Below are 20,068 nucleotides of genomic sequence, written 5' to 3'. Positions count from 1 at the left end.
AGGTGAAACATCATGAAATTCATAGTCTACCTGGGTAGATAAGACATGTACACAGATGACTATGATACAAAATAAAACATAGGTGCTATAAGAGAGTAATGAACAGAGTTATAAGAGGTCATAAGAGGGAGAGCTTACTTCTGGCTGGGACAATACAAAGCCAAATGTCAAGAGACCTGACATCGGTAAGCAGTGTATTCAAGGTGACTGGTCTTGAAGTTCATCCGATCACAGTATTCTGAGCTAGATGAGCCTTGGGGATCACATGATTCAGCTCCCCTAAAGCAGGGGAGGAGTTGGGGTTCAGGGGGAAATGCCTTGTCCACATGGTCTCAGCTCTCCCACTGACTTCCTTTCTAATGTTCAGTGTGCCTTTTGTCCTTTCTGTGTAATGGATTCCCTACATGCAATATGGAAAGCATGTCTGGCCTGTCTGCATGTCACAGGGGCCCCAGGAAACTGTTAGTGAAGGGCTTTATGGGATCACTGGGTGGGATGTTTTTAATATGCAATAGTAACACTTGTTCAGTCTCTCTATGCTGATCCTATTTTCTCAGCATTAAGTGATCCTGAAAGCCAGTCTGGAGTGTAAGTTTAAAAAAAAAGCAACAACAACAAACCTATAGGAAGGAGAAGGATTGAAGAAAAGGGAAGACCTGGGAAGTGTGGAATGGGAAAAGGATGAGAATCTGGCAGCGGGGAGGGGACAGTGGCATCTCCTCTAGATAGTAGAAGTTTGCAAAAGAGAGGAAGTTTGCAAAAAACCACTAAAACATAACTCATCTCCTCTTTCTAGTCCTCCACACAGCTAAAGCACAAACCTGACCATAGCATTTTACTACTCAAGAATCATCAGTGGTTCCCTCTTGCCTTTAGGAAAAAACACGAACTCTTCAGCTTGAAATTTAGACCACTCCAGAGTCTAACTCCAGTCAACCTTTCCAGGCTTGGTGGACATTGCCACCCTTCACACACTCTTCAGGAAAAATAGGCCTAGTTTGTGCTCTCCACAGTTGGTGCTCCATTTCCACCTCCATGCTTTTGTGTATGCTGTCCACATGCCTGGCAAGCACTCCCTCCCGGATCTCCCCCTTAGAATCCTTAGCTCCTTTCAAGGCTGGATTCAAATGCTGCCCCCTACATGAAGCCTTTCCTGGTTCCCCAAACCATCAGTGACCTCTCCCTCCTCCAGTTATCTTTTACTTAAGTGTGTAGATATGTTGCTTCCCCCAAGTAATGCATAAGCTCCTTGAGAGCAGGACCTGTTTTTAATTTTGTCTTTGTATCCCTAACCACCAGCATAGTTTATTGCATAAAAGGTACTTAAAGTGCTAAAATGAATTGCTTGTTGAATTGTTATGCATATTTTTTTTGGCTGATGTTCCCCCACATGAAGAGCAGTTGATGTTAGGATCTGAGTAGAGACTCACCCAAGGACTGGATGGTGGTGGGTGTGTTGACACTTTGAGCAGTTGGGTCAGGAACTGCCCCTTGTCCATCCCATAATGACTGCACTGCCAGAACAGTCTGGTTATCTATTCCTAAAGAGAAAAATACAGCCACATTAGAAACTGTGCACAGTTCATATGCTGTGACTCTCCCTCCTAAGCATATCTACCCAGAGGAGATTGAAGACATAAAGGAGGGTTCCATATATACAAAGAAATGGTTATTTTTGGCCCACTTTTTGTAGCAACAAAAGAATTGTAAGCAAAATAGGCTACTGACTAAACACACTGTGTGCATGAACGGAATGGAATATTATACCATCAAAGATGATAGATGCTAAGAATGCAAGGAAATACCGGTGCTAAATGGAGTGAGCAGAACCTGGAGAATAATTTATACAACTTCATAAAGAAAATATCCTTAAAAGACTTAAGAAATGCTGAATGACCAGCTACGATTCGAGACACGAGGATGAAGCATGCCGCCCACCTCTAGGCAGAGAAGTGATAGGCTCAAGATTCAAATACATTTTTGGAGACAGTCAATATGAGGTTTTGTTTTGCTTGACTATGTATGTAAACTGTATCCTGGTTACAGGGGCTTTGTTTTTCTTTTTCTTTTTCTCCTAAAGGAAGTGGGTGGGATCAAGGGAAGAATACTCAAAGGGTAGCAAAAAAAAGAAAAAAGAAAAAGAAAAAAAGATAGGAAAGAATTGTCCTTGGAGCATCTTTTTTTTTTTTTAAATGCCGAAAGAGCTGGGTGTGGCTGTGCAGGCCATGAATCCCTGCAGCTGCTTGAGCTCCTGAGTTCTGTGCTCAATAGGCTGAAAGCTCATTGGGCATCCCACACTAAATTGGACACTGGTATGGTGAGCTGGCAGGAGCAGAGGGTCGCCAAGCTGCCAAAGGAAGGGTGAACTGGCCCTGGCCCACTTTCAGCCTGGGAAAGATAGGGTAGTGCAGTATCTCCCCACTCCTCCCATCCCCCAAAATGCAGAGGGAACAGAAGGAAGGCCAGAAAAAAAGCACAGACAAGCAGGCCAGCTTTGAAAGCTATAGGGCAAATGTACACTTATAAAGAAAAGGAAGCTGTGCAGAACAGAGCTTTGTGGTTCTGTGTATAACTTTCTTTTTCTGTTTATTGTGTAGAGAGAAATGCCCATTTTCTTTGGTATTTGTTAAGTTCAGAACAGTTTTTTTAACAAAAAATAGAGGGAAATATGAAAAAAATGGATATAAAATGAAGTAAGCAGAAAGGGTAGAAAATATATACAATAACCACAATGTAAATAGAAATGAACACTGTAATTATGATAAAACTTGGCCCCAGGGAAGAAAGGAGAAAACGGACCTTTCTTCCTTCTTTTCAGAAGTAAGGACTTATGGATGTGGAACAGGGTACATACAGTCAGATTAGGTGATTAGTTTGGTTGATATGTTTCTTTTCCACCCCCATCTCTTTATTTTTTATTCTTTGTTATAAGGGATGGCTCTCTGGGAAGGGGCTGGAGTAGGGGAGGATTTTTTGGAAATTAAATCATATAAAAACAAAAGCTAGTAATATAATTTTTAAAAAAAGAAACCACGCATAGCCAAGCATCCCCAGGAGGAACAGCTGCTCCCCCGCCAGCCACAGTACACACCTTCCCCAAGGCCCAGTGTCCACATCATGCAGGTCCTCAGGGCCTATGCTGCTGGGGTTTTATCGTTCTTGGACTCAGGAACAGCTCTCTTCATTATGGATTGAGAGGGAACTACACAAGTCTTTCCTTGTCTGCCCAACTTTTTTTAAACTGCTGAGTGTAATTTGAATTTATGGTTAAGCTTTCTCTCAAACAGCCAGTTTCCTTCTTGCCCACAGCTCAGGGACTGTACAGGTCTGAAGTTTCATCCAGCAAAATGCCTCTACAGAGTCTCAAAAACCTAAAGTCATCTCCCAGACGCCTGAAACTGGGCCAACACATCACCTCAGCCACAACTTATTCATGCTGACTTCCCCAGCTTTGGCTCACTGGTCTGATTTTAAACCAAAAATCCTGAAGTTTAAGGTTAGTCTGAAGGCACTAAAACTGACATGTGGACAGAAGTAGTTCTAGGCCTGGGAATCCACTGTCCATGGCTCCCTTAGGCATGGCACTATCACACAGAGCATGAAATGTCAATCACTGTCCTGGGGGAAGGAGGTGGTGCAGTGGATCCAGTACAGGGTCTGGAGTCAGGAAGATTTGAGGTTCAAATCCAGACCCAGATACTGACTAGCTGTGTGACCCTGGGCAAGTCACTTCACCTATGTTTGCCTCAGTTTTCTGCATCATAAAATGGGATAATAAATGCCACTACCTCCCAGGACTGTTGTGAGGATCAAAGGAGACCATATTTATAAAGCACCGAGCACAGTGCCTCGCACATAGTAGATGTTATGTAAATGCTTTTCCTCTTCCTCTTCATGGTCCCATAGGTGTTGATTCCATTTCACACAGGGCTATTTATCTGGATTGTGACACAGGCTAAAGGAACTCCTAGGACAAGATTCTGGAGAGATCAAGGTGAATTCAGGCCTGAGCTGAGGGCTTGGGTCCTGTTTGGGGAAGGTTTATAGCTCTGATCAGCCAGAAATCTGTTAAGCACCTAACCCTATGCCAGGCTCTACGGGAGGTGCTAAGGATACATGTGCTAAGAATGAAATAATCCCTATTCAAAAGGAGCTCACATTCTAATGGGGGAGATGAGTACACATAAATATGAGAAAACAAGTATCTACACAGAGTTAAAAATAAGGCAGTCTGGGAAGAAGGCCACTAGCAATTGGGGGATCAGGAAAGACTTCATGCACAATATGGTACAAAAGCTATATCTTGAAGGAAGAGAAGGATTCTATGGGGAAGAAGCAAGGAGTGAGTGCATTCCAGGAATGGGGGGATGGCCAGTGCAAAGGCACGAAGATGGGAGTCTGAGAGTCAAAGGACATCCAGAAGGCCAGTCTGACCATACTTCAGAGCACAGGAAGGGAGAGTAGTGTCCAGTGAGGCTGTAAAGAAAGGTTTGGGTCAGAATGGCCAGGACTTTAAAAGAGAAACAGAATCGTTTCTATTTTACCTAGAGGCAATAGGAAGCTACTAGGGTTGGCTGAGTCACAAGGGAGCCATGTGGCCAGATCCATGCTTAAGGAAAATTATTTTGGCAGAATAGGTAGCACAGACTGGAGTCATAAGGGATCTGAAGCAGAGAGACCAATTAGAAGGCTGTTGAGGGTCTGAACCAAGGCAGCAACTGTGTCAGTACAGAGAAAGGCTCAAATGTGAGTGACTTTGGGAAGACAGAAACAGGAAAATCTGGCCACTCATTGGATATGTGAATATGTGAAGAGTGGAGAGTGCAGGATAATGCCAAGATTATGGACCTGGAAGACTGGAAAGATAGTGGTGCTTTCAAAGGGGGGGGGTGGGGTGGAGAGAAGTTGGAAGTTTCTTGCATTGGGTAGGAGGTGGGACTGGATGACCTTTAAATATCTCAGTTCATCTCAATACCCACAACAGATCTGTGATCTCCTCAATGAAGGCCCATCCTTCAGTGATGCAGATAGCAGCTCATCTGTGTCAACGGTGTCAAATGAAGCTGATGTGCTATAGAATAGACCCCAACCTTCCTTGACATCTACCTGTCTGCCACCTCCACCACCAAATCTGAGAACCAGAGTTAAACTTGGGGTTTGGGCTAAGCTGGCAACAGTCTCCAGAAGGAGGCAAGCTACTGGGCAATAGCCATTCACCTTAAGAATTTTGTTCTATCGCTAGTGCATCGTTGATGGAGTTGTAAACTGATCTAACCATTCTGGAGAACAATATGGAACTATGACCAAAAGGCTATAAAACTGTGCATACCCTTTGATCCAGCAATATTACTACTAGGTCTGTATCCCAAAGAAATCACAAAAAAAAAAAAGGAAAAGGACCCACATGTACAAAAAATATTTATAGCAGTTCTTTTTGTGGTGGCAAAGAATTGGAAATTGAGGTGATGCCCATCAATTGGAGAATGGATGAAGAGTTGTAGTATATGAATGTAATAGAATGTTATTGTTCCATAAGAAATGATGAGCAGGTGGATTGCAGAAAAACCTAGAAAGACTCATATGAACTGATGCTGAGTGAAGTGAGCACAACCAGGAGAACGCTGTACACAGTAATAGCAACATTGTGCAATGACCAACTTTGAAAGACTTAGCTCTTCTCAGCAATGCAAGGACCTAAGACAACTCCAAAAGAGTCATGATGGAAAATGCCATCCATATCCAGAGAAATGACTATGGAGTCAAAGGCAGATCAAAGCATACTGTTTTCTCTCTTTTTGTTTTTTCTTTCTCATAGTTTTTCCCTTTTGCTCTGATTCTTCTTCTACAACATGATGAATATATGTTTAATATGATTGTACATTTGTAGCCTATATCAGGTTGCATGCCATCCTGGGGAGGGAGGGGGAAAAATCTGGAACTCAAAATCTTATAAAAATGAATGCTGAAAACTAAAAATAAATAAACTAATTTTTTAAGAACTAAAAATTTTTTTTTCACGTCAAACTACCATGGCCAATATTCTCTACTTCCATTTCCCTTATATAAAACTGGCATATGCTACTTGACTGCCCAAGTCCAAATTAGAAATCCAGAGGCTCCAAAGGGTCTGAGATTGTTTACAATGGGTGCATACCAGGACTAGGTAGAAACTAACACTACAGGCCAAAGTAAAACTAAGGGAAACTCAGAGATAGAGTGAAACTTCAAATTTGAGGTTTTGAATTTCTAATGCTGAGTTATCTCTGTACCACCCCTGGACAAGTCACTCAGCTTTACCATCTGTAAAAATCAAAGAGTTTATGCTGGAAAATAACTTGGAATTATACTAAGAAAGTGACAAAAATGTCCATATTCTTTGACCCAGAGATCCCACTACTAAACATATAATGCAAGGAGGTTAAAGATTAAAAGAAAGGTCTCATAAACACCAAAATATTTACTATGGTCCTTCTGGAGTAGCAAAAACTGTAAACACCTATTAAACATACTGTGGTACACAAATGTAGTGGAATATTCCTGTACCACAAGAAACACTAACTATGAAGACTACTGGAAGAACTTGCATGAACTAATGCAAAACAAAGTTAGCAGAATCACGAAAATAAGCTACACGAGGACAATGATGTAAATGCAAAGAACAAAAAAAATTCAAAACCAAATGCCATGTTATTATAATGACCAAGCTTGGGAGAGGCAGGAAACTAGGAGTACAAAACACACTGTGGTGCTTGGTCAATGAGTTCATTAGTTTAGCTCAACTACATTTTCCCCCCCTTTCTTCTTATTTTTTGTTATAAGAGATGGCTTTCTGGTTGGGGAAAGAGGAAAAGATATATAATGAATCAATGAAAGAATAAATGTAAAAGCATTAATTTAAGCACTTATTATGTGCCAAGCAAGCACTGTGTTGAGAGTTAGGAATCCAAATAGAAAAAGTGAGGTAGCCCCTATGTTTAAGCAGCTCACACTCTAAGGGGAAGATAACACATAAAAGAATGAATTCTCTTTGAGGGCAGGGACTGTTCTTACTTTTTTTTTTTTGTATGCCCAGTGCTTTTGTATTTGATTGATTACAGAACAATGCACCTAACATCAGACTTGGTTAATGTGTTGGCTAGTTTTGTGGATTTTTTTTCTTTCTTTCTTTTTTTTTTACTCTTTATTATAAGAGATACTTCCCTGAGTGGAGGTAGAAGGTGAAATGTAATAGGAAATGTAGGTGATGTAGAAACATAGGATATCAACAGAAAAAAAAATTCAAAGAAAGAGAAAAAAAGGTTCACTAAAACTAAGCAAACACATCAATCAAGTCTAAGTATTTGCAATATTCTACACTCATTGTTTCTGCAAAGAAGAGGAAGAGGTACATATCCTCCTCCCTCCTTGGGAGCCAAGTTTTGTCATTATATTAAGTACCCATTTTTTTTTGTTCTTTCAGTTTATACTGTTGTAGACATTGTTTCTCAGCTCTGTTCACTTCATTTTTCATCAGTTCATATGTCTTCTCATGTTTCTCTGTATTCTTCATATACATGTTTCTTAATTTATTTAATATTTTTAGTTTTCAGCATTGATTTTCACAAGGGTTTGAATTACAAATTTTCTCCCCATTTCTACCCTCCCCCCCACTCCAAGATGGCATATATTCTGGTTACCTTGTTCCCCAATCAGCCCTCCCTTCTGTCACCCCACTCTCCCCCATCCCCTTTTCCCTTACTTTCTTGTAGGGCAAGACAGATTTCTATGCCCCATTGCCTGTATATCTTATTCCTAGTTGCATGCAAAAACTTTTTTTTTTGAACATCTGTTTTTAAAACTTTGAGTTCCAAATTCTCTCTCCTCTTCCCTCCCAACCCACCCTCCCTAAGAAGGCAAGCAATTCCACATAGGCCACATGTGTATCATTATGTAAAACCCTTCCACAATACTCGTGTTGTGAAAGACTAACTATATTTTGCTCCTTCCTATCCTATCCCACTTTATTCAATTTTCTCCCTTGACCCTGTCCCTTTTTGAAAGTGTTTGCTTTTGATTACCTCCTCCTCCTGTCTTCCTTCCCTTCTATCATCCCCACTTTTTATCTCCTTCCTCCTTCTTTCCTGTGGAGTAAGATACCCAATTGACTGTGTATGGTATTCTCTCCTCAGGTCAAATCCAATGAGAGCAAGATTCACTCATTCCCCCTCACCTGTCCCCTCTTCCCTTCCTACAGAACTGCTTTTTCTTGCCACTTTTATGCGAGATAATTTACCCCATTCTATCTCTCCCTTTCTCGCCCCCCCTCAAAATGTTCCTCTCTCTCTTATTTTTTTTCGATATCATCTCTTCATATTCAACTCACCCCGTACCCTCTGTTTCTCTATATATGTATATTCCCTTCAGCTACCCTAATACTGAGGTCTCACGAATTATACACATCATCTTTCCATGTAGGAATGTAAACAAAACAGTTCAACTTTAGTAAGTCCCTTGTGATTTCTCTTTCTTGTTTACCTTTTCACGCTTCTCTTATTTCTTGTGTTTGAAAGTCAAATTTTCTATTCAGCTCTGATCTTTTCACTGAGAAAGCTTGAAAGTCCTCTATTTTATTGAAAATCCATATTTTGCCTTGGAGCATGATACTCAGTTTTGCTGGGTAGGTGATTCTTGGTTTTAATCCTAGCTCCACTGACCTCCAGAATATCATATTCCAAGTCCTTCAATCCCTAAATGTGGAAGCTGCTATATCTTATGTTATCCTGATTGTATTTCCACAATAATCAAATTGTTTCTTTCTGGCTGCTGGAAGTATTTTCTCCTTGATCTGGAAGCTCTGGAATTTGGCAACAATATTCCTAGGAGTTTTCTTTTTGGGATCTTTTTGAGGAGGTGATCGGTGGATTTTTTTAATTTGTATTTTACCCTTTGGCTCTAGAATATCAGGGCAGTTCTCCTTGATAATTTCTTGAAAGATAATATCTAGGCTCTTTTTTTGATCATGGCTTTCAGATAGTCCAATGATTTTTAAATTAACTCTCCTGGATTTATTTTCCAGGTCAGTGGTTTTTCCAATGAGATATTTCACATTGTCTTCCATTTTTTCACTCCTTTGATTCTGTTTTATAATATCTTGATTTCTCATAAAGTCACTAGCTTCCACTTGCTCCAATCTAATTTTTAAGGTAGTATTTTCTTCAGTGGTCTTTTGGACCTCCTTTTCCATTTGACTAATTCTGCCTTTCAAGGCATTCTTCTCCTCGTTGGCTTTCTGGAGCTCTTTTGCCATTTGAATTAGTCTATTTTTAAGGTGTTATTTTCTTCAGTATTTTTTGGGGTCTCCTTTAGCCAGTCATTGACTTGTTCTTCATGGTTTTCCTGCATCAATCTCATTTCTCTTCCCAATTTTTCCTCTACTTCTCTAACTTGCTCTTCCAAATCCTGTTTGAACTCCTCTATGGCCTGAGACCAGTTCATGTTTTTCTTGGAGGCTTTTGATGTAGGCTCTTTGACTCTTTTGACTTCTTCTGGCTGTATGTTTTGGTCTTCTTTGTCACCAAAAAAAGATTCCAAAGTCTGAGTCTGAATCTGAGTCCATTTTCACTGCCTAGTCATGTCCCCAGCCAATTTACTTGACCCTTGAGTTTTTGTCAGGGTGTGACTGCTTATAGAGTATAGAGTACTTTGTCCCAAGCTTGAGGGGCTGTGCTGTTGTTTTCAGAGCTATTTCTACACAGCAAGCTCTGCCACACCAGCGCTCCTCCTCCCCCAAGAACCGCCAACCCAGACCGTGACTCAGATCTAAGCTGGCTCTGCACTCTCACTCAGATCAGCCACTTAATTCCTCCCATCAGGTAGGCCTGGGGCCAGAAGCAACTGCAGCTGTATTTCTGTAGCTGCACCACCTCCGCTGCCCCCAGGGGCAGTGGCCAAAATGCGAACTCCTTTCACTTGGTCCTAGCAGTTTTTCCCACTAACCTTCTCTGTTGTCTTTGGTGTCTGTGGGTTGAGAAGTCTGGTAACTGCCACGGCTCATTGATTCAGGGCGCTAGGGCCTGTTCCGCCCAGCTCCTGGTCTGGTTGGTCCGCACGGCCCACGCTGGGCTCTGCTCTGCTCGGCTCCCAGGTCCGTGTGATAGACCTTACCCAGTGACCATCCAGACTGTCCTGGGCTGGAGCCCTGTTTCCCTCTTCTATTTCGTGGGTTCTGCAGTTCTAGAATTTGTTCAGAGCCATTTTTAATAGGTGTTTGGAAGGACCTGGGTGGGAGCTCAGGCAAGTCCCTGCTTTCCAGCTGCCATCTTAGCTCTGCCCCCTCTTTTTTTAAAATTAATTTATTTAGTGTTAGTTTACAACATTCAGTTCTTCAAGTTTTTGAGTTTCAAATTTTCTCCTCCTCCTTCCATATTCATGTTTCTTTAAAAAAAAACTTGACATTTTATTTTCATAACACCTATAATTCCCACTAGACTTATTCCCCTACCCCTTCCCAGAGATCCATCCCTTATAATAAAGAAAAAAAGAGAAGGAAAAGAGTTCCACAAAACAAATGAACATAGCAAAAAAGTTTGACATTATATGCAGTATTCCACAGTCAATCAATCAGAAAACATTTATTAATAACTTACTAAGTGCCAGGCACTTAGTGAAAAGAGCTGGGGATAGAAAGAAAGGTAAAGACAGTTGCTGCCCTCAAGGAGCACACAGACTAAGGGAAAGATGTTATATGATAAACTAGGTGTATACAGAGTAGCTAGGAGATAATCTCAGAGGGAAGGCACTAAAGGCTAGAGGCTCCAGGAAAGGTCTCTAACTGATGGTAGGATTTGAGCTTAGACTTGAAGGAAGTCAGGAAAACGAAGAGTTGTAAGTGAGGAACACTCAACATGGGAGACAGTTGATGCAACAGCACAGAGATAAGAGATGGAGCGCTGTGTTGAAGCAACGATAAAGAGGCCAGTGTAGATGATCAAGGAGTAGGTGAAGGGGAGTAAAGTGTAAGTAGAATTTTAAATGCCAAAGGATTTTATATTTGATCCTAGGATAGGGAGCCACTGAAGTTTGCTGGATAAGGATGGTAATATGATCAGACCTACACTTTATGAAAATCACTTTGACAGCAGAAGAAAGGACAGTTTGAAGTGGGGTAAGGTGTGAGGTAGAAAGATGAATTACAAAGCTATTGTAATACTCCAGGCAGGAGGTGATGAAGGCCTGAACTAGGGTGGAGGCTATGTGAGTGGAGAGAAGGGAATGCATATGAAAGTAGAAATGCCAATATTTGGCAACTGATTGGATGTGCTGGGCAAGTGAGAGCAAGGAATCAAGAAAAACACCAAAGCTGTAGGCTTGGGTGAGTGGGAGGTGCCCTTAACATTATTGGAGAAGTTGGGAAGGGAGAATGGGGGTGGGGGGGCAGAGAAGAGGGAGAGGGAGAGAGAGAGAGAGAGAGAGAAAGAGAGAGAGAGAGAGAGAGAGTTGGTTAATGAGTTCAGTTTTGGACATATTGAATTTGGGAGGTCTACAGACCATCCAGTTTAAGATGTCTAAAAGGTAGTTGGTAATTCAAAACTGTAGCTCAGGAGAGAGACTGGATATATAAATCAGAGAATCATCTGCATAGAGATAAAAACTGAACTGATGGTAACTGGTGTGATCACCAAGTTAGAGAATATAAAGGAAAAAGAGAAGTATAATCAGACTTGGGGAACACCCATGGTTAGTGGACATCACAAGGATAAAAAAGCAGCAAAAGGAACAGTTAAACAAGTAGGATGAGAACAGGAGAGAATAGCGTCACAACAACCTAGAGAGAAGAAAAAAATCCAGGAGAAGAAGGGTATCAGTGGTGTTACAGGTTGCAGAGAAGTGAAAGATGATAAGGATTGAGAAAAGATCACTGGATGTGGCAACTAAATGAACAGAAGTTTTGTTGGAGAGAGCAGTTTTAGCTGCATAACAAGACTGGAAACAAGACTACAAAGGGTTTAGAAGAAATAAGAGAAGTGGCGACAGCTAGTGTAGACTTCCTTCTCAAGGAGTTTAGCTGGGAAGGGGAAGCTATAGAGTGATAGCTAGTGGGGATTTTAGGATCATGTGAGGGTTTAAGAATGGGGAGATGTGGGCATGTTTGTAGGCAGCAAGGAAGGAACCAGAAGACAGGACAAGATCAATTTGAGAATGGAAATGCCAATGTGGGCAAACCGCTGGAAAAGACAGGAGGGGATGGGATTGAGGGTGCATATAGAATGGTCCTGGCAAGGAAAGGGGTCATCTCTTTATATGTGACTGTAGTAAAAGGGAAGATAGTTGGGGAAGATGTCTGAGTGAGGGGGGAAAAGAATGTCTTGTGTAGTGGCCTCAGCTTTTTGGTGAAATATGGGTTGAGGACCTCAGCAAAGAGGTTTCGGGGAGGGGAAACCATGGAAAGCCTGAGAAATGAGATTCGGGAAAGCTGCTCCCAGAAAGCAAGTTAGTGAATTAATTTGGGAAGAGTACAATGATTACCTTGCTACAGGGAAGGTCCAGTTGAAATTAGATAACATAAATTTGAGGTGGACCCAAACACACCTATGACCCCTTACTTCTGCAAAGAAAGGGGAGAGAAGTTTCTTCTCATATCTTTTTTTTTTTTAATATATTGTTACAAAGAATAGCCTTCTGGGGAGAGGACAGGGAAATAAATATATTTGGCAATCAAGGTGATTTAAAAACAAACACCAAAGCAAACACAAGTATACAGTTTTAAAATATGGAAGATGGTCAAGATGATCTAAGGTAGGGCTGGGCATGACCATGTCATCCCCACCCTATGAATAAACTCCAATGGTTCCCTATTATCTCCAGGATCAAATATAAAATCCTATTTGACTTTTAAAGACTCTCCTAACCAGTCTACTTCCTACCTTCCCAGTTCTATATTCTAGTCCTCTCCACATACTCCATGATACAGCTATATTGACTTAATTACTGTCCCTTACATGCAAAACTTCATCTCTAGACTCCATGCCTTTTCACTGGCTGTCCAACATGCCTGGAATGCCCTCCCTCCTCAATTCTGCCCTCCTGGCTTCCTTTAACACTCAGCTTAGGTTCTACCTTCTACGGGAGGCTTTTCCTGGTCTCTCCCACTACTAGTGCCTTGATTGCCTTCCATTTACTCCCTATATATCCTGTATGTACAGTTATTTGTGTGTTGTCTCCCCTGCTAGAATGTGAGTCCCTTGAGAGCAGGGACCCTTTTTTGTGGGGAGGGGAAGGGTAGAGGAGCTTTCTCTGTAACCCCAGGAGTTAGTATAGTATCTCAATAAATGCTTTTTAGAGGCCATACTTGTTCTAACTTATACTTAGACCCAGCTCCCTATAGCCATTTAAGGAGGGGTGGGGGGAAGATTCAGAATTTCACCAGTGTGGGTTCTTCCTCTGACGTAGATCACAACCTCTTCGTGCCTTGGTAGGGGGCTTTCAAGAGTTACTAGGACCAATAAAATTCATCACCTAGCGGTCAATCCTCTGGTGATGAGCCTTCCAGAGAAGAACTAGGCTGATCCTTAGACAATAAACAGTCTATCATTGGCACACACACATCTGGAGTCTTTCTAGCTCTGAAGGGCCTGCTCTGGAGCACAGTCTAAGCTCCAACATCATAGCTTTAGAAAACCCAGGGAAACCTCCGCATCACAGGAGTTTGGAATTTAGTAGAGGTCTGTAAGCCATAAAATACTGCATAAATGTTTTTATTACTATCATTATTACTACATTTATTGTGCTGTGCTAGGCACTAGAGGAAACAGGAGAGGGAAAAGGGCAACTAGGATAAATATATCTACCTTTTGTGCTTGACTTTGCTCCTGCCATCACTGTGTCCCTCTAAATCTGTTGAGATCCTGGTACAATGTCAATTCATTGACAGCAGGGACTGTTTCATGTTTGTCTCTATCAGATTTAGCAGTGATGGCACACAGTAAGGTCTTAATAAATGCTTGCTGAACTGAAGTTCCTTCCTTTACTTCAAGACCAACTCAGTTACCTCCTACTCCATAAATAGTCCCTACCCAAGTAAGAATAGTCTGCCTCTTCCAAAGTATCTTCTAGCTTCTCAATAATTAAGTGGTCAAAGGATATGAACAAACAGGTCTCAAGAAAACAACTGCAAGCTATAAACAAGTACATGAAAGAACGCTCCAATTCACTAAAATAAAGTAAAATGATTCAACTTTGAGGTTCAACTATTCTGAAAATCAATTTGAAATTATGCTAAGAAAGTGATGAAAATGGCCACAAGCAGGGACATATACTAAAAAAGTCTAAGATAGAATGCCAAGTGCCAATAAGACAAATGCCAAAATACTTCTTGCAGCACTTACTGGAGTACCAATTAGGGAACAGAGAAACAAACTGTGGTACATGAATGTAATGGGATTTTATTGTGCCATAAGAATAAACTATGAATAAAGAGAAGCATGGGAAGATTTCATTTGTCCAGCCTTAACCTCTTTCTAGACCTCCAGTCTTGCATCTCCAACTGCCTATTACACATCTCAAAATAGATATACAGTAGATACCTTAAACTCAATATGTCCAAAACTGGACTCATTCTTTTTTTACACCCAACACTTCTCTCTTTCTAACTTCCTTATTACTATCCAGAGTACCACCACCCAATCACTTCTGTTCAAAACTTAGGTGTCATCTTTGACTCCACATTCTCGCTCACCCCCACATCCAGTCAGTGGTCATCTTGTCGTGTCTACCTTCAAGACATCTCCCATACGTGCTCCCTTTCTTCTCTGACACTTCTGCCACCGTAGTGAATGCCCTCATTACCTCAAGCTTAGACTACTGCGATAGCTTTCTGGTCGATGTCTCTTGCCTCAAGTCTCTTCCAGCTGCAGTCTATCCTCTATCCAGTTATCAAATTGATCTTCCTTAAGTATAGGTATGATCATGTCACCCACCTCTATCCAATAAATTCCAGTGGCTCCCTATCACCCCCTGGATCAAATATAAAATCCTTCCATTTGGTATAAAGCCTTTTATAACCTGGCCCTTTCCCACCTTTCCAGTTATCTAACACCTTACTCTCCTCCATGTACTCTATGATCCAGGGACACAGGCCTCCTTGCCATTCCTCACACAGGATGTTCCATCTCCATACTGGGCATTTTCACTGGCTATCTCCCATGTCCTGAACTCTTTTCCTCTTCATTACCTCCTCCAGACTTCCTTCAAGTTTCAGCCGAAGTCCCACCCTCTGCAAAAGGTTTTTCTAGTCCTCTTTAATCTTAGCACCTTACCTTTGAGATTATCCCTAATTTATCCTGTATACATTTCATTTGTATAAAGTTGTTGGCATGCTATCTTCACCATGAGACTGTGAGTGCCTTGAGAGCAAGGGCTGTCTTCTGCATTTCTTTGTATCCCTATCACATGTAGTAGGCACTGAAATAAATTGATTCCTTTTTATTGATACTATTTACAGTTGATTGATTTTGTCCTATAACTGCCTAAGTCATGATTCTTTGCCTCTGAAACTAGTTCAGAAATTCAGCTGTCCTCTAAGGAGTTATGTTTAGAAACCCAGTTCTCTTGTCAATCACTGTTCTATTTTTATGTCAAGCAAATCTGTTATCTTTGAAGGAGTCAGATAGACACCAGAGATCCTGGTCTAGCATCTTTACACCAAGCTATCCTTTCAGTATGTCTGGTCTGTCACCCAAAGAAGTCTGATTTGCTATCTTTGTTGTCGCAGTTGCAGCTGGACTCAAACAATGAACATTTCTTATGGGGGGTGGGGGAAGGAGGGGATTATTGCTAGCCCTCATTCCCAATTTCCATCCAATCACATTTTCTTCTATTTTTGATGCTGTCCCCCTCATTCAGGGTCTTAGCTTTTCTTAGGAGGTTGAGATCCCATTTATTAGTAAATTTGTGCTTTGCTAAAAAAAATTCAACATACTCAGACCTTTTTGCCTCAGTTTACCTTTATTAAATCATAGGGAGACAGCATTTAATACGTTTGTTGGCTTTTTTCCCCTTTTTCTCACTCTCAATTTTATCGTACTTATTTGTGTACACAATCATAGATTTCTGAGCCGGAAAAGCCCTGAGAGATTATCTAATCCAACCGATTCATTTTACAGATGGAAAAACTGAAGCCAATTAAGAGGTGCACAGGGTACAGATAGGACTAGTAGCTGGAATCAGAGATAATGCATTTGGAACTGGAAAGGACCTCAGGAACCATCTGGTCCAAGCCCCTCATTTTAAAGATGAAGATACCAAGGCCTAAAGAGATTAAGAAATTTTCCCAATAAAATGCAGACAGTTAATTTTTCAGATTTGGGTTTTGAAACCAGGTTCTCTGAGTCTACCAATAGCTTCTATGCCACCTCCAAGGAGAACTAGGCTCGAATCCAGGCCCTGGTACTTATTATGACTTATGACCTATTCCAACTTGGGCAAGTCACTTCCTACGTCTAGGCTTCCTTTTCCTCATCTGAAAAATGAAGGGGTAAGCAAATTAAAGGCAGCTTCAAACATCAAATAATAAGAAAAACAATGTCGGGGGTGGCAAACTGCCAAAGATTAAAAAAAGATGTAAATAGTAGATGTTGGGGAGCCTTCCAGGAAGTGTACTATTGGAGTCACTTGGTCCAACTACTCTGGAAAACAATTTGGAATTTTAAGGGGAAAAATGTGAATAAAATGTCCATAACCTTTGACCCCCAAAATCTCACCGCAAAGCAAGGAGACAAAAGAGAGAAAGGTCTTTCTGCAGCACTATTTTTTATGGTCACAAAGTAACAACACGATTTCTCACCAACAGGCCAAACAAATTACAGAGCAGGAATGGAAGGGAATGTTACTAGGTGTAAAATACAAGGAATATGTCTATTTCAGAGATGCCTGGGAAGACTCCTTTGAACTGATGCAGGCCAAAATATACAAGACAACAATCATGTCACAGGAAGGAACAATAAAAAGGACGTAGTGACCACCGTCTGGCCCCGGAGAAGGATTCAGAAACTGCACTTCCCTGCCGTCCACGCAGAGAGGGGAGGGGAAAAAGGAGTGGTGTGGACTGCTGCCTCTACTCCTGGGCAGTGCCCATGGGTGCCCAAGTCTTGAGCTTCCTTTCCCTTTTTCAATGTTTGTGAGGAAGTGTAAGTGGCAGAGGAGAGTTCTAGGTCTATTCGGAAATAAAATGACAAAGGGCATCGATAAAAACTAATTTCTTTCGTGTGTGTGCGTGCGTGTGTGTGTGTGTGTGTGTGTGTGTGTGTGAGAGAGAGAGACCTTGGAGGTGCTTTCCAGGTCCTCTCTATTCGAGGTGACAGGAGGGGGAGGGGATTCAGGGCCTGGTGGGCGCCCTGCCCCCACCGCTCTCCCCCGTTAGAGTGTGACCTCCCCAAGGGCAGAACCTGTGCCCATCCGTCTCTATGCGCACTACGGCCGGCATGCAGGCCGGCAGGATGGGGGTCGGGGGTCTCGGAAGCCCCCGAAGCCTGGCCTGGCCTGCACGGAGCGGCCCCCGGACCCCGGACGGGGCCGGCCTTTCTCGGTCGCTCGCTGCGCTCTGTTCGAGTACGGCTCGGCATGGCGGTCGGGACCTCTGGGCCCGCCCCTCCCAGGCCAGGGCCTGCGGGCCGGCTCTTCCAGGCCGCAGACCTCCTCCCATCCTCCCCGCGCGCGAGGTCCCTAGTCGTGGCTGTTCCAGGCACCCGGCCCCGCCGCCCCCGCTCCTAGGGCGCCCTGGCCCCAGCCCTCGGCTGCGGCGGCGGCGGCGAGCTAGCTGAGGCTGGTGGCGGCAGCGGCGCGGAGGGAGGAGCGGCGCGCGGCGCGGAACAGCCACCCCCGCCCGCCGCTCCCCGGGGCCGCGCGCCGCCCCTCCGCGCCCTGCAGCCACCGCCGCAGCCCGCCCGCCCGCCGGCCGCCGCAGCCCGGCCCGCGCCGCGCCGCTCACCTTCCAGCGCCTCGAAGATTGTCTGCGCCATCTTGGAGCCGCCGCCGCCGTCGCCGCCGAGGGCTCGGGGCTAGATGAGCATTGTGGGAGCGGCGGCGGCGGCGGCGGCGGCGGCCGCCGTGAGGACAATGGCGGCGGCTGCGGCAGCGGCAGCGGCAGCAGAGGGCTGAGCGACGGCGGGCTGCAGGCTCCGGGGCGCGAAGGCAGGGCCCGCGGGCGGCAGGGGGCGCCCCCGAGGCCCTGCTTCCGAGGACCTGGCGCCCCCGCACCCCCGACACACCCCCTTCCAGTTCAGTACAAGCACTCTGCGCCCCCCCCGCATCTATCCTCCCCCCTTACACCCTTACCTCCTTATCTACCCCCCAAAACACTCTCCCACTTAGGTCCACCATCCCCGCCGCCCGTGTCCACGCTCTCATACACTCTCCCGTACTGCAGTCCAACACCCCAAGTTCCCCTAGTGGGGTCCACACACTCACACAAGCCCTATATCCAAATAAACTCGTAGATACATGCACACACCCTTAACTGGAGCACATTTCACACCCCACCTTTGAAACACACCTATATCCAATGCCCTGCCCTTCCCCCCAACACACACTCTACCCCACCTCGGTTCCACCTGCACACCCCATCCTAGACACACCCATGCACACACTCCATGTTCAATTGCAGCCCCATCCCTAACACACCCATATCCAAATACACCCCCTCTACCCCCACCCCCCCCCACACAAGCACTTTCCACCTCCCACATCCATCCATCTTTATACAAACATCCGGCTCGCCTGACAGACACCTAGCTCTGACACCCTGTGCGCCCCTTCTCTAACACATACCATCCGTTAGGCAGACCCACGATCCTATCCCTCCTGTATATCTACTTCCCGCTTACATTTTCTGTTTCCCTCTTGTTGCACCCTGACCTCAACATGCCCGTTTATCTCATCCCTGACACTTCCTCCATACCTTCTCCCTGCTTTTTGATGCCCTCTGCCCTATCCCACATAACCTCTGAACTGAAACCCCACTGAAGCCAACCCCTTTCCTTGATGACTTAAGACCAGGGCTGTCCAACCTCAGGTTATCTTAGGACCTCATTAAAATAAAATAATTATTTGAGGGCCACACCCAGAATTAAAAATACAGTACACTAATAGAAAGTGGGGGAACGGTATCATCAATACGACAGGCGAAGATGCTGAGTGCGAAAGCAAACACAAAACAACAAAGCAGCAGCAGGACAGTATAAAGGTAGGTGCATACTGACTAGTCTGTGTGGCACAGACAGAACGCATCCCACAGATCCTTGTGATATGTTCCATCAGTAATACTGCTTAAAAAAACACCAAAGAAAATTAACATCCATGAGATTATTTATTAGTGATGGAATTAAAAAATCTAATACATATTCCATGCAAATTACTATTTTATTTTTTCGCTCATGAAAATTAAAACCCACAGGCGGGCAGCATAAAATCACACGGCAGGCTACATGTGGCTGGCATGTGGCCCGCAGGCCATATTTTGGACAGCCCTGACTTAAGATAATACTAAAATCTTCCACATACATCTCACATCCCAAATTTTAACCCTTCCCCAATCATATCATCTCACTGACTTCAGACATACACATACATACACACACAAATACACATATATAGAAATACTTGTGCATACACACATATACACATACACACATGGATACACACTTCCCTGAGAACCTTTCCCTTTTACACAAGTCTGCCTTGCTATTTTGCCCACTCCTTCCAGTATCACCAAAACCTCCTGTTCCCCCAGACCTCCCCTCCAGCATCTGATGCCTCCTTTCCCTAAATAATCTCAGACACCCTAACTATAATGCCCTCTCTAGCAATAATCTGACTCCGCGACCCACCCCTTGAATTCTATAGTGGGTCCTTCACTGCAGAATATTCACAATCCAGGATCAAATTCATGGACGATCCTTGTCTTTTTTGCTTTCCTGGAGCCACCTGCTGGCCCCTGAAAGAAGAAATTGTAGGATGAGTCAGTGCTGACAGAGATAAGAAGAGAGATGCCCAGAGAACTGAGGCCCTGGTGCTAATGTTACTCTGGTTTTGATTT

General features: G+C 43.5%; 1 protein-coding gene across 2 annotated transcripts in view; it reads right to left on the bottom strand.

Moving 5' to 3' along the window:
- The window catches only part of ZNF341 (zinc finger protein 341), a 40,186-nt gene extending 22,156 nt beyond the window's left edge, over window positions 1-18,030 (bottom strand). For both annotated transcript variants that reach the window (XM_036752653.1, XM_036752654.1), the window contains exons 1-2: window positions 17,963-18,030; window positions 1,431-1,541 (exon numbers count right to left, since the gene is read on the bottom strand). In XM_036752653.1, the coding sequence (XP_036608548.1) occupies window positions 1,431-1,541; window positions 17,963-17,993 (142 nt within the window). In that variant the 5' untranslated portion in view covers window positions 17,994-18,030. The remainder of the gene's footprint in view (window positions 1-1,430; window positions 1,542-17,962) is intronic.
- Window positions 18,031-20,068: the final 2,038 nt, after the last annotated feature.

The sequence above is a fragment of the Trichosurus vulpecula genome, chromosome 3, assembly GCF_011100635.1.
Source record: "Trichosurus vulpecula isolate mTriVul1 chromosome 3, mTriVul1.pri, whole genome shotgun sequence".
Classification (NCBI taxonomy): domain Eukaryota; kingdom Metazoa; phylum Chordata; class Mammalia; order Diprotodontia; family Phalangeridae; genus Trichosurus; species Trichosurus vulpecula.
The sequence above is the reverse complement of the archived record's forward strand: the minus strand, read 5'-3'. Positions and strand labels throughout refer to the sequence as shown.